The sequence below is a fragment of the Notolabrus celidotus genome, chromosome 18, assembly GCF_009762535.1.
Source record: "Notolabrus celidotus isolate fNotCel1 chromosome 18, fNotCel1.pri, whole genome shotgun sequence".
Classification (NCBI taxonomy): Eukaryota; Metazoa; Chordata; class Actinopteri; order Labriformes; family Labridae; genus Notolabrus; species Notolabrus celidotus.
This window is the reverse complement of record NC_048289.1, coordinates 29,340,632-29,358,788: the sequence shown is the minus strand read 5'-3', so window position 1 is coordinate 29,358,788 and position 18,157 is coordinate 29,340,632. Positions and strand designations below refer to the sequence as shown.

The 18,157-nt window shown below is 42.7% G+C and overlaps 1 protein-coding gene across 15 annotated transcripts in view; it reads left to right on the top strand.

Annotated features, from left to right (window-relative positions):
* skap1 (src kinase associated phosphoprotein 1) overlaps positions 1–18,157 on the top strand; it is a 37,254-nt gene that overhangs the window by 17,315 nt on the left and 1,782 nt on the right. For all 15 annotated transcript variants that reach the window (XM_034707737.1, XM_034707735.1, XM_034707736.1 and 12 more), the window contains 7 exons: positions 2,685–2,765; positions 2,858–2,941; positions 3,019–3,143; positions 4,858–4,921; positions 6,687–6,893; positions 10,984–11,037; positions 11,159–11,268. In XM_034707737.1, coding sequence (XP_034563628.1) covers positions 2,685–2,765; positions 2,858–2,941; positions 3,019–3,143; positions 4,858–4,921; positions 6,687–6,893; positions 10,984–11,037; positions 11,159–11,268 — 725 coding nt within the window. The remainder of the gene's footprint in view (positions 1–2,684; positions 2,766–2,857; positions 2,942–3,018; positions 3,144–4,857; positions 4,922–6,686; positions 6,894–10,983; positions 11,038–11,158; positions 11,269–18,157) is intronic.

Below are 18,157 nucleotides of genomic sequence, written 5' to 3'. Positions count from 1 at the left end.
TCTGGTTGTTTTAGTCAGGATTAAGCTAAAATATATTTTCCCCAACTGTATTTGAGTTCCCTATTAAGAGCCAACCTTCAATTTAGTAAATTCCTGGTTTATTCCTGTTTATTCCCATACATTCCCGGGATTTCCCCTGGAAAGTTTCCAACTTTGAAAATTCCCAGAATGTTGCAACCCTAGCTGACATGTTTGGTTTCCATCTCCTCTCTGAAGGGGATGTACTCCAGGCATTCCCCTCCTCATCCCTGGTCTGAAAGAGGTGTCACCCTGACCAGTGTAAATGGTCTTTAAATTGTTCCTGCGTTTCAGACTAACAAGGCGGTTCCTGCTCTCCCTCTGCTAATGCTTGATGACGAATGGATTCAGAGGAAGTCGAGCTTTGTTTTTGACACCTGGGAGAGGCAGGTTCTCCTCAGGAAGCAAAGGGCAGGAGCTGGGGTTGAGGTTGATTTGGGGTCAGCTTTACATGTTCCTCTCTGAACGCAGAACAGACGAGCAGGAGTTGAGCTGTTTGGTCAAATATCTTAGACCATCACATAGAGTCACTCCAAAAAGTAAAAACTTCTAGTGTTTAAAATAAAAAAAACCATTAGAATGCAGTACCTCTAGTGTCCACTTGAGGCTGGTCCCCAAAGCCAAGAAAACCCCATTACAGCCCATATTAGATTTCACATTTTTAAATCAGAGGCTGCAGGAACACAGGAAACCACATAGCAAAGCACCTTTTTCCAATCCTGATAGTGCATGCAAATCCACATAAATGCTGTGTCTTTACAAAGTAGAAACTCAAACTTTAAGTAACATCTGAAGATTTTTCACTTTGGTGTACGATAACAGTCCCAAAGTTTCAGATAGCATTTTGTTTTTGTCGTCTTATTTCCTTAAATTCATGTCCAAACGGCGACCTCAAGATGCACAAAATGAAGCAAATGTGCATGAATGCAAAACTGCAGTTCTAGTCGCCTAGCGGTCTAAGCGCCCCACATACAAAGGCTATAGTCCTTGTTGCAGAGGTCGCCAGTTCGACTCCCTGCTGCGACCATTTGCTGCATGTCTTCCCACAACTCTCTGCTCCCCACATTTCCTGTCTCTCTTCAGCTGTCCTATCATAAGGTAAAAATGCCCAAAAACACAACTTTAGAAGAACTGCAGTTCCTAGAGTGTCCACTAGAGGCTGGCTCTGGAAGAATCGGAAACCACATACACACCCTTTCAAAAAAGCTGATCTGTACAGCAGAAATAAACATGTTTACAGCCTGGTACAAAAAACAGTTTAGCTCTGAGTAGCTAATTTCTCTTTCGCCACACACTGTATTTTTTAAGATATTAAACTTATGATTTTTGCCCAAATAAGGGCATGGCAGACTTCATTGACAGGTGGGCACCCTGTAGCTGTTAGCGAAAAGGATAAAGGCCCGCCTCTTTACCTCACACCAGCTTGTACAGAGTTAGGTTGAGTTCAGCATTTCCAATACGCCCGCCAACGATCTGCTTCATAACAGCGCTCAGGAACAGATGGGTGACGTCACGGATACTACGTCCATTTATTATTGCACATTGAGCAGACAACATGCCTTCGTTTCCGCCTGTAGTGAAATATGAAGCCAAAAGGGCAGCCTTGATAGGCCCTGGCATATTGCGATGGTGCAGCCAAAGCATGCACAGAGCTGCAGGATTGACGTCACACCCTTTCTTCAAATCACAACATGCACTAAACGTACTAATAAAGGTGTGTTGAGTCCACAGAAGAACAGATTCTTGTGTTGATTTGACAAGGATTAGGGATTTATGTTCCCATGAAAGAGTTATAACTTGGCTACTTTTACTGATTCGTGAGATCTGCTGCTTGAGTGTGTGTCTGAAGGGAGTGTCAGAACAAAGCAGTGACATGCAGTTTATCAAGCTGACTTTGTCTTACCTGAATCTATTGAAACGCTGAATAAAGCAGTTATCTGTAGAGTCATGTGTTGTGTTTCCTGCAAGATGATTTGATCGTCATGGTTAGGATGTGGCCGGAGAGTCTGACAAACTTCAAATAAAGCACATGCATGAAATCAATTCTTTCTATTAAGTGTATTGTATGGATCTTCCTGTTTACGCCACAGTGCAAAACATGATCCTCACCCTCACCCTCCTAAAACCTCCAGCACAGTTAGCTGCATTGTCTGTTTACTGCACTAATTAACGTGAGCCTCTTAAGCTGTGCCATTGACCTCTTATCTCTAACTTATACCTTTGCAAATTGGAGAGAGTTGTTTGAGTTTCCACAGGACGGTTACTCCCATTAAAAGTGCAGTGTTCGCTGATGAATGGACTGCAGCGCTCAGCAGCACTGTAAATGTATTGATCCCCAGGTTCCCTAAAGCCTTGCAGGGATGTGTTTGACCCACAGGAACAGAGGCTGTGTGTATGCATGGTGTGTGTTTGAGTGTTCATGTGTTGCCTTGGAAATTAAGTAGGTGCACATTATCATAAATAAGTGCTGGAACAATCAGTGGATTATTTAATTAGTTGAAGCTATGTCAACACTTTTCTTTCAACTGATACTCACAATGCAAAAACATTATCTGGAAGCAGCTTCTCAATGTGAGGATTTCCTACTTCCTTTTTAGTGATTCTAAATTGTAAATCTGTGTTTTTTTTTAATGTTTTCTGACCTTTTCTGTCAAATCTGTTCACAGTCTTTGGCGACATCCCTCCTGTTGCGATCCAGGACCTCAGCAACATCTTGAAGCAAGGCTACTTGGAGAAGAAACGAAGAGGTATTAAAAACCAGCTCATTGAATAAAAAGAGAAAGAAAGCTGTGCACATGAGTAATCTTCTTTATTGACCACCGTGCACGTCTCTCTTTAGATCACAGCTTCTTCGGTTCAGAGTGGCAGAAGAGATGGTGTGTCCTGAACAATTCCATATTCTACTACTTTGGGAGTGATAAAGGTCGGTATGAAACGCCATCATACAGGTTCACATATTGAATCAGATAACATCCTAACAATGTGCTCTCCTCGCTGCAGATAAGCAGCAGAAAGGTTCCTTTTATATCAACGAGTACAGCGTGCAGATGGTCTCTAACCTGAGGAAGGACTCCAAAAAGAACTCCTGTTTTGAGCTCTTTGCCTCGGGACGGCGGGCTTTCCAGGTTGGTACCACGACATGTCTGCACGGATCAACAACAAAAAGAATGTGTCATGAAATCTAAGCAAGGGGACACATTTAAAAATGCAACCCTAACTGAAATGTCTAAAATATAAATGACACATCAGCTGATCGAGCAGATAGCAAACATTCAACAACTCTCTATCTCTGTCCAGTACTTGTTTATTCTTTCTGTCCCCAAAAACACAAAAAGAAATTGTGAAAAAGGCTTTTAGGTATTTATTAAAGGGCCGGGAAATAGATAGATAGATAGATAGATAGATAGATAGATAGATAGATAGATAGATAGATAGATAGATAGATAGATAGATAGATAGATAGTGTACTTAAATAGTTAAAAATAAATGAATAAAATAAAATAATAACAGTAATAATGATAAGGTGAACTTAAAATAAGATGCAATAAAATAAAATAAAGTATAGTATATATAACAGATATTTATACACTATGTACACTTCTACACTTCTATCTTATGAATCAATAGGAAGGTAAGTTAATGCATGGATAAAATTGCACCAGGTTTTTATGAACACACACAGAGTGATTCAAATATAGGAAGTATGTTGTAGTTTTTCACTTTTACCTGGTTACACATTTTCTCTTTTATTGAACATTTCAGTCCTCGTGAATTGTTGGTTCTCTGTGTGTCTGCGTCTGAGACTTTGTGCTCCTTTTTTCTCTGCTGACGTTTTCAGACAGGTCTCCATTGAAAAGGAGATTTTTAATCTCAATGGAACCAACCTGGTTAGATAAACACTAAATAAAGGGCGCCGATTTGGCCTACTGGTTAAACCGCGCGCCCATGTAGCGGTTAGCCTGGGTTCGATTTCAGCCTGTCATTCCCCCACTCTCTCTCTCGCACGTTTCCAGCTCTATCCACTGTCCTCTCCTCGTTCATAAAGGTGCAAAACCCCCAAAAATATAACTTAAAAATTTTTAATTAATAAATTGAATAACAACAAAAATAAAAAAGGGAATTACAAGAAACTGAGGACATTAGTTCGAAGAAAAGTCTCCTTTCACTGTAATTACTAAACAGAATCGCCTCTCAATGGCTGGTCCACTTCAGAGAACTGGCAAATCTAAACGACTCCTGAAATAAGAAGGTAAAAGTTATTTTGTGGAGTTGATCAAATGCAAATGAACAAAAATCCTTGATATTTTGGATGTTATAAGTTATTTTTGTTTTTGCTTATCCTCTTGGTAAGTATTGTGATTGATAAGCTTTTATACAGATAACATTTACAATGACTCTCTTGAAATTTGGACTACTTTCAAACTTTAAATAAGGTCATCAAAAAGCAGCAATAACTAATAATCATAAGAGTGAATAATAATTTAAACTACCATGAGTAGCAGCCTTGTATGGTTATGAGCTCAAATATCTGTCTTGACTTTAAACATGTAATATCTGTCGTCCTTCAGTTCATCTGAAGAACATTTTATTCACGTGTGAGGCACATAAAAGCTGTTTTCCTGTTCTCTAGGAATTTATATTTCTAAATGAAATCTCAGAGAGACGGATTAACTCGATGTTTCTTCTGTCAGAAAGCGATGTTTTTATTTGCTTTCTTCTTCCATGTTTGACAGCCAGGAGGAGAGTTTGTTTTATGCTTCACAGATTAAAAATTACTTTGTGTCCGTGCACCGTTAGATGTGATGATAATTGCAAGTTTATTGCCACTCTTTCCACCAGTTCACTGCCAGCAGTCCTCAAGAGGCCAGAGAATGGGTGGACCAAATCAATTTTGTTCTTCGAGGTAAGAGAGCCTCTCTGTGTTCCTCTGGCTCTCATTGTCTTTGCTGTTTTTCAGTCGAGTGATTTTGCTTTCTTGCTTTTCTTAAAGATTTTCTCTTGATTATGTTTCTTTTTTGTGTTTCTTATTTCAATAAAAGGTCAAAGATAGAAACCCTCTGAGACAGATTTAGACTGACTTTAGATGACTGCTGAAAAGCTTCTTCTTTTTCGTGTGCGTGTGTTTGTGAGGGGCAGAAAGGTCAGAAATGAAAGGCAGCCCTTCATCATCACCGCCTCAGATAAAAACCACCCGATCCATCACTCACTTCACAGCCAAAAACTCCAGACCCGAATCTCCTCATTCCACATGTCACCCACCGTGTCATGTGCACCATCATGTCCCCCTCCTCCCCTGACCCTCCTACCGAATTCCAGCTTACAGGAAATTGATTGGTAGCTGTTCTGGTTATCCTCCAGTGACATTGATTTCTGCTTGGCCGCTGCTGTACGGCAGAGGACCTGATACCCTGTGTTGCAGCGGCCAGTCGCCTGCAATGAGACGGCTCCTCCATCTGAGCGAGCACTCGTTCTCTGGTCTCCTCTAAAATGGGCTCGGCCCGGGCCACTGATTTGCGGGAAGTAACAGACACTCTGCAGTTTGTCTTACTTCCTCCCTGTGCAGAGCTACTACCAAACAGAGTCTGATCTGAAACATGGAGGTGATCTTAAACCTCCTCGTCCTCTGAGCCAACCTGGGAACAACGCTGACTTATTATTTCTACATGTTGTACATCCTGAGGGAAGACAGATTATCTTTGTCCTTTTGTTAATGTTTGATTATTTGATTTATTCAGAGTACAAAGGGTCAAATATAAAAAAATGCTTTCATATTTATTCCATAGATGATTACACATTATTTACGTGATCCATTAATTTAATGTTTGGTGTTTAAAATGTCACAAAAATAAGAATATGTCCTCAGTCTTAAAGCTAATACCTGAGATACATTCAGCTGAATCAATGTGACAAAATAAAATCAGACAAATATCCACACTCGACCCTCTAAATCCAGCATCCTCTGGCATTTTTGCATTAAAAAAACCACTTAATAACAACTTAATATTATAATTTAGTTCATAATCTGAACAGAAGATATAAAAGAAGGTGAAGGAGGAATGCATTAGTCGACTTATTGATTAACAACTATTGATAGTAACACCATTATTCATAAAAGATGTCAAACTTTTGTTGATTGTGGCTGCTTTTATTTTGAAATTTGCTGCTTGGTAAACAGATTTTTCCCTCATATAATCATGCTACTAAAATGTCAGTGTAACTAACTACATGTTGCACAACATTAGAGATCCTGCAACCACAATCCATGCAGATAAAAACAATCTCACAGCAGCTTTTAGCTTTTAAAGAAAAGAGGTTTACATTTAAAAAATCTGCTCTTGAGTTTTTGGACACTTTTTAAAATAATCTGAATTATTTGTGAGATGAAAAAAGCATCTGGAAAACAAAACCTGAGGCTCTACTCAGTGTTTCAAACTCACTGATGAATAAATCCTTTAAGATAAATTAAAAACACTTTAATAGTTAATTAGAATAATTGTTATTTACAGCCAGACTTGAAGCCTCGGCTGCTTCGTCTGCTGCCATGAGTCACATGTTCTCGTCTGTGGTGCCGTCTGGAACCATCTCTCTTACTTTACTCTTTGATGCATGTGTGTGTTTCTTTTGTGCAAACACCGCCCGTCACTTTGTCTCTCCATTCCCCTCCGTAGATCTGAGCTCCAGCTTCATCCCTGTAGATGATGACGAGGAGGAGGAAGAGGAGACCTATGATGACATTGAGGGGGTGAGCGGCCCTCCCCCGCCTCGGCCCGGAGCTGCCCAGGTCCCACACCACCAGGGCGGCAAACGGGGAGGAGGGCACGAGGCAGGGGAGGATGAGGAGGAGGACGACGAGGATATCTACGAGGTGCTGCCAGGTATGCGGATGTGGCACACACACACACACACACACACACACACACACACACACACACACACGCACACGCACACGCACACACCTAAAAGTCATGATACTCAGTCAGACAAATAGACACAGTTGCTCTCGAGCCCGTGGGGATTTGTGCAACAAAAAATATCAGTGATAATCTCCCCTGGCTCTAAAATCCGTGTTGCAGGTGCCTCCCTAACACCAGCACCAGACTGATCGCTCATTTTAAATCAAGCAACACTAATAAGCTTGTCAGGGCCGAGGCGGCGGCTGCAGAGACACACCGGGCAGAAAGAGAAGACTCTCCTCACACTGACTAAATATCAGTTTCCTCTGTTTTCCGTCCGTCTCTCACTGAGAGAGCTATCCGTTTGGAAACAGTTATGTCGTTGAAATCAGCGAGAGCCGCGTTGTTTCTGAATGCTCTGTCACAGAACATCCAATTAGCTAATGTTGCCAGGCAACAAATAGCCCACAATTCAATCCACTAAGCAGAGTTTTGGCTAAAATCGCCTAGCAACAGCAATTTAGCTGAAAGGAAGTAAAAAAAACGGGCATCACTCAGGGCTTAAAATAGTTCTGCAGCTCTTAATGTTACTCTTTAATAGAAATTAGAGTTTGATTGAGACTTCAGAATCAGTGCGTGTGAGTTCCAGCTCCGCGTGTCGGCTTGGCTACAAGATCCCAAAGAAGGACAAAAGGGGTGATCTGATCTTCTCTGGGCTGTCGTCCATCACTCCTTCTATTAAATCAGATACATCAAGATTCTGTTTCACTCACTGAGTACATTACCTTTGCCAAAATCAGTGGTGAGAGGGAGATCAGTCTTCAGTCTGTCACACCGGCGTTCAAAGCCATCTGGGAGGAGGTACAGACCCTGACCACAGATGGCGTATCGGATGACGAGCTCTTTCGTTCACTTTCTCACCCCTTCATGTATCAATCATTCTGCAACTCTCTTTGCCCACTTACAGCTCCAGCACGGTGATTAGATAGTCTTTAATTTCTACTGTTTTAGGCTATTTTTATTGACTTCAAAAGCTGCTAAGGTTTTTATTTGAAGACTCTTTCTGCATCGATATTTACGAAAAGACACAAATTATTTACAGTGCAGTGTTTATTCATCATGCCTCTAATGGATGTTTAAAGCTCCTGTGAGGACGTTTGTGTTGATTTTGGCGCCCCCTGTGGACAAAGCGATACCTTTAATCGTAGGGCTGCACATTTAATCACACTTTGACATGAAGGCTTGTGATGTCAAAACTATTAAACACACTACTTTATGCAAACAAGCATCACAGGGCACCACTGGCCTAGCGATCTAGTCCTCGTCGCAGCAGTTGGAGGTTCGACTCCTGACCTCTACCATTTACTGCATGCTACTCTCCACTCTCTGCTCCCCACATTTCCTGTCTCTCTCCGTCTGTCCTATCCAATAAAGGCAAAATGCCCAAAAACATAACTTAAAAAAAAAACAAAAAAAACAAACAACTCTTTCTCTCAACATGGTGACATTTCACCTGTTGGATGGCGGCCTTAGCAGTCAGATGAAGATCAAGCGCGCAGTCAGCTAAGCTCTGATCAATTAGTGCGAAATTAGAGGTGAAAAAAATAAATACTTTGGGATTTAATTTGGATTAAGGAGGAACATGTTGCAAAAGCAGGAGTTGTATAAGACATGAAGAACAGCAGATAGAAGTAGAAACCACGAGTTGAAGCTCTTGTTTTTTGTTTATTTGAAATTAAGCAATTTTATTGCACATAGTATATGTTTCTTGCATCATGCTGGTGACAAAAAAATGACAAAAATGTCATCTGTCTTTATTTAAACAGTCAAATCTACCAAATCTATCACTTATTGTGAATATTTGCTGTGGAAAATGTAAAAGAAATGCTGTTTAATCAGTGTGCCTCAAATCCTCGCCTAAAACTGACCCCAGACCAGCAGAAACAGCACTTAGAAAGGTCAGTCGACACCCCAATGGTCTTGTTTGCTCTTGCTTTCATCAAAGTATCAGGATTAATTTCAGTCTGTTTCATAAACAGTTAAAAACTCCTCACAGGGGCTTTAAGAGAAGAGAGAGATGCTGCACAACTCAACAATTAAATATTATTGCAGCCTTGTCAGAAACATCAGGCACGCTGTAACCAAACATTCTTCCAAACATGAAGAAATGTGGAGCAGCAGTGAAGCATCGTTTTCCCTCCGATGAGCTCCCACCGTTTTGTACAGAGCAAATCTCCAAACATGGCTCGGTTGTGGGCAGATTGCAGATCGCATGGTGGTATTGGCTCTGGTGCTGATGACTGATTTTATTGACTGGAAAATTAAATCACTTTGATATAGAAACCGTTGGCCCATAGCGGTGGCCTCTCCTCTGAAAGATGCACAACTGTACAGCTGCAGCAGAGGAGCGCCAAACAAACCGTCTGCTAACAAGATGGAGATCTCTTCTGATACTCTCTGTTTCACTGAGGAGGAACACATGACACTTAATATTTTAGAGGCTCATCTATAAATATTCACAACTCTCAGCTTGATAAGTACTTAAAAACAAAAAGAGAAATGTAGCTTTAAGTTCTTGAAAAATGCAAATGTAAAGTGTTTATGTTTTGGTGTGTGTTTGAGAAAGAGAAAGCAAAAAAGAGTGTTAACATAAACACATTTTCTGCCCCCAAACACAAAGATAACAGATATGTATGTGGATATACAGTGTGTGTGTGTGTGTGTGTGTGTGTGTCTGTCTGTGTGTAAGTGTGTGTGTGTGTGTGCATCCGTCCCAGTCTTCCTGGAAGCAGAGGCGCAGGTTGTGCTGGAAGGTGGATAGTGTTGCGGGGTTGTGGCGGGGCTGTCAGCCTGCTGCTGTAAAGGATGGATGTGGGAGACAGAGGGCAGGCGTATCACTGTGTCACCTCTCAGACCACCGGGTGCCACGCCCCGCAGTCGATGACACGTCCGCCTCCCCCGCGCGCGCCTTAAAGACAACCTCCTCTTTCTTAAACTTTTTCCTGCCTCGCCCCGCTGATGAATCTGAACAAATTGATCATGATGGACGAGTTCAGCTTTGTTAGGGAGGAATAGACGTCTGGTGTCATGTGGGGATTCATCAGGGATTGACTGATGATGCATTTGATGTTTTTTCATGAAGATTTTTTATCATAGATTTATCCTGTGATGCATGAGGACAAATTAGTCCTGATAAATACTTTTGTTTTAAAGAGGCTCACAGCAGGTGAGGATTTTTCCTGTAAAACAGTGAAAACAACTAAACTCATTTGTATTTATATATCACCTTTCATACAGTCAAGCATGCAGCTCAGAGTGCTTCACAAAAAAACAACAAAAACAGAAAACAACAGTAACAGGTAAAGGGATACAAGGCTAGAACAAAGGCCAGATAGAAGAGATAGAGGAAAGTGATATGAAATACTTAGAAATAAAATAAAATTACAATAAAATCAATAAAATAAAGTCAGATAAATATCAGAAAATAAAATAAAATCATAACAATAAAATCCATAAAATAAAGTCAGATAAATAGCAGAAAAATAGAAGAAAAATCAATACAATCAAAACAGATAATATATGATTAATAAAATCAAAATAAAATCAATAAAATAAATCAGCTAAATAAAAGAAAATCATTACAGTAAAATCAATAAAATAAAATCGTTACAATAAAACCAAATCAGATAAATAAAATAAAATCATTTAAAAAAATCAATAAAGTCAGAATAAAATCTTTACAATTAAATCAATAAAATAAAGTCATTACAATAAAATTAATAAAATAAAATCAGATCAATAAAATAAAAATAAAATAAAATCATAACAATAAAATCAATAAAATATGAAACATAACATAAATATTAAATAAGACATAATAAGGGAATTAAATAAAAAATGATGATGATACTAAAACAATGGTCATGATGGTAATAATGCATGATATGGTATTAAAAACAGGATGTTTTGGGTGTGTCATTTAGTGAAAAAGAGCTCCTGCTGCTCGTCATTAAGCGAGACATGGATGAATTATAATTAACAAATATGGTTTTGTTGTGTTTTGTTCATTTAGAGGAGGATTTCCCCGATCCAGCAGATGAGAGCAGCGATAAGAACAACAAATCAGGTCAGCACCTCATTACAGTCTCTACTATTAATGAAAACATCTCCAGCTTGATGGTCTTTGCAGAAAAGTTGAAAAAAGAACCTTGTGCAGCTCTTTTGTTAAAGTTTGCATTTCCTCTCAGCTGGGTCATCAGATTACGCTAACTACTACCAGGGTTTATGGGACTGCAAGGCAGACGAGCCGGACGAGCTGGACTTCCACAGAGGAGACCTCATTTATATCGTCAGCAAGGTCAGTGTCACCATCAGCAGAATGAACCAAAAAAAAAAAAGAGGTGAGATAGGCTTCTTCTTTTGGAGGTCTGTGGTTCTGGACACTCGTCTCTCAGCCAGATAACTGTTCTGTCATTCATCTCTAATGGGAGCCGTCTCTGATTGCACCCTGGACTCGTCGACACAATTACAGGAGCAATTTGAGTTGTTTTAAAATGAGTTCAATGCGATGTAAATGTGTACAATGTGCAATTATTGAAGGGTTAAACAACATCAACTCCAGTAATCACTTTGTCCTCATTTACTACGCGAGCATGCTGATATCCCCAACATCCAAAGCCGTCTGTTAGCGAGCGCTTGTGTGTCGATGCAGCAGCGAAGCACCAACAGTGGCATTGTCTTTCTCCGGGGCCACTAGGGTGAAGTGCCATTCGGGCGCTGCGTAATGGTGCTGTTGTTCATTATAGAGCCTCTATCACAGGGGTTAATTGAGTAGGCAGCCATGCGAAGCTCTTCTTTTCTGTTTGACATAACTGCAGGTGAAACCATCCTGCATCTCAGCTCTTTTCCCTCAATCTATTTCCTCGTGTTTTATGGCCCTCGTGTAGTTACATGCAGAGTATCTACCAGTGAAAAGCCACCCTACTGGAAATCAATGGCTTGTAATTTGGGCACTTTTCCTCTGCAGCGTTCAGGGACTTGTTCCCTGACTGTTGCTATTGGACGCTTTGAAATTGAATCATCATGTTCTGTGTTTAGGCTAAATTGTCTGAAGAGCAGAGAGAGGGAGAAATTGCTGTATATGCAGCTGTTTTGTAAGTAATTATGTGGAGGAGATTGAGAAATGATGTGTTCAACATCATGATTTCTTGCATCTTTAATCAGCAGCTGGAGTCGCTGAATGTTAATTATTTGTAATATGCTGCTTTAGTGCAGAAACGTGAACACTCTGTCTGTTATAGTTCATACGAGAGGTGAAGTTTCAGGTTTGGACAAACAAAAGGAGAGGAGAGAGAGAGCCTTTTGTTTATAAGAGTAGATATGGCACAGGTGAAATATGCTCCTCACACTAGATGGACTTTTAATTGAGCTTCTCTTGGCAGAAGCAGATTAATGAGATGCCAGCCTCCTCTGTCTGTGTGTGCTGCTTGATAGGGGGAAAATGTCAAAACAGCCATGTTCATTTTTCACGCGAGGATGACAAAGGCGGCATACTTGAGGAAACAAAGGGGACCTGGCTCTGAGCTACAGATCCGCCTCAGCCCTGCCTCCTGTATCACCTCTCACTGCATGGATCACATTACTGCCTCGCTGAAGACCTTAAAAGCAACAAAGTCCAGCTTTGGAAGAAGTCTTGTTGTAGTATCCTGCTCTCTTAATAACACAGATTATTCTTGTTTTGTCAAGCTGTGTGCTGAAGTCAAAACATCATGACGGACTAGCAGAGAGTCTCTAAGTAATGGATTCAAAGTGAGGGGCTGGTTGTAAATTATTAAGAGGTCATCTCCGAACGGCTTCCGAGTTGTTTGGTTTTTGTGTGACGGCGTGACTCCACCCGTGTCCCATTTGAGGTCCTGAGAGCGTCACGTCCCCCTCCTGAATGGCGTTATTTGGATTATTGCCTGTAATCGCCTATTTATTTTAACGAGCCCCTTGGGGAGGGCTTCCCCTGCGTCGTCTTCTGCGCGTAAACGCCGGCGTTCAGTTTTTACGGGGGATTCCTTGAGAACCCTGACCTCGATGAGTGAAATACGGGCCCTTGGCTAGAACTCAAGTCTGTCGCTTAACTGGGGACCCAGACACATGAAATGGCCGTAATAAAAGCAGGGCCCATAAATTTTCTTGGAGGGAGGGAGGCCTGGTTTGTCTGTGCTGTTATGTCAACACTGACCATAATTACAAGGTAATAAGGACACGCTCTAAGTGCTAAATCAATGGTGCTAACAAACTGTTATTTTTAAAGCTGGATGTGATTGACTGCTGAAGTGCAGAATGGGATAGCCACAGGCGTGGTGTCATATGGCTGTGAACTGAGGAGAACATGCCGATTGTATAAAAGGCCCTCATCCATCATTATTGATCCCTCACTTACTGTAAAGTGGGGGCATTTTTACTGTATTTGTGTGTTATTTTCCTGTGTGTGTGTGTGTGTGTGTATCGCTGACAAAGTAAATAAATTAAGGACCTCACCACTCATATGAATCCCATTAGTTCGAGGGGATTAATCTCGTAGTGCGCCTCTGCCACCCGTTTCAGCGATGCCTAACTTGCTTTCCGCAGAGCTCGACGGCGATGCTCAGCCCCGCTGATACATGAGGTACAAACACGCCGTGAAATCCATCTCCAGAGTTTTTGCTCTGGCATTTCATTTCTGAGAGCTTGCATTTTTCTAATGCGCATTATGGCTCCACTCTGACATTTTAGTGTGTGGTGACAAATACTGGAGGGGCTCTGTTTTTTTTCGCAGCATCACACGCTCAGATTTTTAACTGGATTTGAGTTGTTGAGATGTTTCGCACACATTTCCCCTTCATCATATCCCGGATCATGCGAGGAGATATTTGTCACAGGATTTACAATGTGTTGTTGCAGTATGGAGTTAATTCATCACAGCGGCTTAAAGCGATTGTTTCACTCCCCCCCTGACACGTGTAATGCCTGTACACTTTGTCCGCCATATCCCACACCACGCCATAAGGTTGTCCTGCATTCTTGCCCTCTAATTTATGTATCCAGAATCAAAAGACATGGGCTCTACAGGTCAGCTGTCACATTCCTGTATTCCCACAGGCACTCATGGAGAACGGCGGGATGGAGTGGGAAGAGATTTATGGCACAAACCCGTCCAGGGTCCTTAAAACTCTGGCAAGCGCTGCTGCTGCCACCTCTTCCTCGTTCTCTCCATCACCCTGCTCACCTCTCCTCCTCCACCCGCCGTCCAACCAAAACCCAGAGAGAGGGAGACGGGCCAACCAATCCGGCGCGTCTCCCAAAGCAGAGCGTCATATCACATTTGGTTTAAGTGTTCAGAGACATGACAGCGAGAGCGTGGACACCACTGACACCTGGTGGCGGGTTCCTACAGGAGGACAGATTTATGAAATGACAACTTATACAAACACTGAACGCTGATTTACAGCTTTATAGATTTACTGCCGTGATTTACGTCCTCATAAAAATCAAAGTAACGGTCGCAAAAATTGTGAATGTGTTTAAACTGCGTCTCGTATTCTACCTGTGTTAGTCTCCCCTTAGGGGTCACAACACACTCGGACTCTGTTTAACAAGACGGTTTGGCCCGCTGCCCACAGGTCACAGCGGCTGAATGCAGCTGGAGAAAAGGAAAGTGGGCAAACAATCAGATGGGAAAAGTCAAGCAAGAGAGACAAAGAGCGAGGATCCCTTTATTCTTTTGTGTGAACCCTGTCCCCCCCTCTCCTCTCTCCTTTTCTCTGTCACACACACCCATTTAAAGACCCCTGGCTGCTATTGTGGCCATAGACACCAAGACGCTATAGACAGGCAAGACATCCTATTTACCACACAAAGTAGCAGGGGGTGAGTCTGGGGTTCGGGGTCATGCAGGAGGCAGCGGTCATCCCCCGGTCAACTACAGTAGGTCATTATTCAGCCCAAGCCAATAGCCCAGAACCGCGTCCGAGCAGCCCACCCCCAATCCATTCTGCTTAATTATTATAAATGAGGGGCGGCGTAAACAGCCATCATTACAGACACTCAGTGGCATACACAAATCCACTTTAAATTGCTATTAAGTTAAGGAGCGATCTGTAATCCCAGGCGTGCATTAGAACGGAGCAGAGTAGGTTTTCTTTTTATTAAATCTCATCGTCCCTGAGATATTCTCAAACGTTCTCATGCTCTGTCATGTTTCCAATTTGAAGCCAATTCACTGATTTAATTAAAAGCCCACTTGGACAAACGGACACTAAGTAGCCGTTTCCATCTCTGGTCGAGCGGGATTATCATCCATATTTCAGCCTGGATCTGAACATGATTTTTCCCCCCCAACAACAAGCATGAGAATGAACGCTTATTCAACGCTTCAGTTTGAGGTTTTCACAGGTGATTTGTTCTCTAACCTGAGAGCAGGTTACAGATTGCGTTCGAGGTGTCCATGTTTCTTTGTTAGAGAGAGACCACTTGTGAGAGAGCTGCAGTGTACCTGATGAGAGGAGAAGGGGGAAAAAAACAAGAGAGGATGCAAGTGGAGAGATGGAAAGAGAAGGAAAAGGAGGAAAAGGAGGGAGGGGGTTGGAGATGGGGAAGGAGGGAGAGAGATTGTAACACCCAGGCGGCGGGTTCAGCGGCAGGGCAATGAGAGACTTCCTGCGCTCCATCACGCCCAAGGCCTGCCTCAGTCAGCTGGTGGCCGAGGAAAGATGCCTCATGTGTCAGGCTTATTAGCACTCCCCCTAGTTTGTATGCATTTGGGATTGTGTGTGTGTGTGTGTGTGTGTGAGTGTGTGTGCTGCATGTGTGTGTGTGGACACAAGATGCAAAACCACATCCAGAATTCTCCCTCAGAAGGATCCTTGATTTTAAAGAGGAGGGGAATTAAATCTGTGTTTTGTTTTCAGTGCATGATGGTGGCGTGTGGCGTGTAGTGTGCAGCGTGTGGCGTGCGTTCCTCCTCCTCGCCCGCCGCACTCACCTCGTTGTCTTTCCACCCGAACCCAACCTCGACTCACCTTCTCCCCGCTTCAGGCTCGGGGAAGCTGTCAATCCGTCCTCCGGTCGGGGGACATGAGCGATGGGCCTATCAGAATGCCACCATTAGCCAGCCCCCTGAGTGGTAAATAAACGATCGCGCCGGTACACTGCAGGTGTTGTCATGGCAACCCACTCTCAGTGCCAGCCCCGCCCACGCTTGCATCCCCCCCTCCACCACCAACACCACCCCTCGTTCTCTCAGCGGAGGAGTCACCGGGAGGTCAGCGAGTCACTGTGGCGCAGCCGCCACGACACGGCGCTGTTTACACCCCCTCTCTCCCACACACACACACGCACACACACAAATACACACACTGCTCCCACACTGAGTCCATTTGATCTGCATCCAGGCTGCAGCAAACACACACTCTGATGTGTTGTCACCTATCACACCGGGTGTTCTGCTGCTTCTTGTTAATGAGACAGATAGAGACAGCTCCCTGTAGTCTGCCTCTCTGGGACGCTCAGTTTTTTGTCCCCAGAGCGTCTTCAGGGGAACATTTTCAACTTCGCATGAATACTGAACAACTCGTCCTCTCATCAAGGTCTCAAAACACAGCTCTGCACCAAAGTTAACAGAACACAGATGATCAGACGAGTCAGCCTGAGAGACAGAGAGAGGAAAACAAACAGAAGGAAGAGGACATTGAGGAGTTAGCTGAGTTTTTGTCATTTGGATAATTTACTCTCCCCGCCTCTTGGAATGTCCCTATTACAGCAGGTGTACTCTGGATGAACCCGTTACAAGTATGAGGAAGATGGACTCTGCACGCCTGACAGACTTCCACCGCCATTGGCGCCCACTCTGTGATGTAGCAGTTGTATTAAAATGGCGGCGCTGATAATCCAAAAGACCTTTCTCAGGGAGAATTTGAGACCGACTGCACAGATGGGCCGCGGAGATAAATAAAACTCTCTGTCACTACGGTTGGTGGAATAGTGCTGCGACGCCCCCAAGGGAGAGAAAAACTGTTTCGCTCCCTCTCTCCGATGCCTCCCCCCCCGTCCGTCTGTCTCCCCTCTCCTCCTCCTCGGTTCACGATGCCACAAATTGGGGAACCAGAGCCAGCTCACCACAACCGGGCTTTTCCCCCTGCACAGTCTTATGGGGGGCATAAAAAGGCCATTTCAGACCTAACTTTCCCCCCCAAGCTCAAACACACACACTCCATGGCCCGGTCAGAGTTTGTCAGAGAGCCAAACACACTGAGACGTCCCAGTCAGAGCTGTCAGAGAGGCCGGTGCAGGAGAGCGATGAGGCCTGGATGGACAATCAGCTTATTGTGGGTACCTGTTTGAGCTGTAAGAACACTTGAGTCCTCTGGTTTATCACTTTCTAAGCGTTTCATTCATCCTCGCTGTCCAAACGCCGCTCATTAGCTGCAGGCCTCATTCCTCCAGATTGAGAGGGGTGTCAGGTCGGGATGATAAGGGGAGCCTTTGACAAAATGTCATTCATCACGTCAGAGTGTGAGTGTTCTTACACGTAGAAGAATACAGTCTGATTCTTATCTGAGAGAGGTTTTAGAATTAAAGGAAAAAACACCAAACTTTAATTCCCAAACGTTTAAATTGTGCTTTAATGTGAGCAGGTGAATTCTTCATCTTCTCATCAGCACAGAGATAAAACGTCCACACAGCCGCTCTCATTTTGCCAGAGAGCGGAGGAGAGGCGAGTTCCATCAGGGCAGAAAAATGACGGCCGGCTGGCTCTAACGCCCCTCTGGTCTCCGGCCAAATATTGATCTACTACAGATCGAGTTAAAGCCCTGCTGCTGTGATCAGATCATCGTCCTTTTGTTTATGTGCCACAAGTAGCTGAGCTGCTTCTAAATACACAGAAAGAGAGTCAGAAAATAATTACAATGTTTTATTTTTCAAGAGATGTTACAGGAAAATATGTCATGTCAGATTAATTTCTTAAATTTAACAGAAAATCTTTTCTTTTTAAAAAAAAATGTAGGATGTAAATCTTTTTTATTTTTGAATTTCTGATGATAAATGCAACAATTTGAAGCTTCCAGGAGGTAAAACACTCAGTCAAATTTGGAGAAACAATTTTAAATAACAGGATTAATTCACTATATTTAAAGGAAAGTCTTATTTCTCATTTTCCTCAGTTTGTCTGCTTTTAAAATATTTTTCAGATTTTTTTTGTGTAGCCTGAAAATTATTAT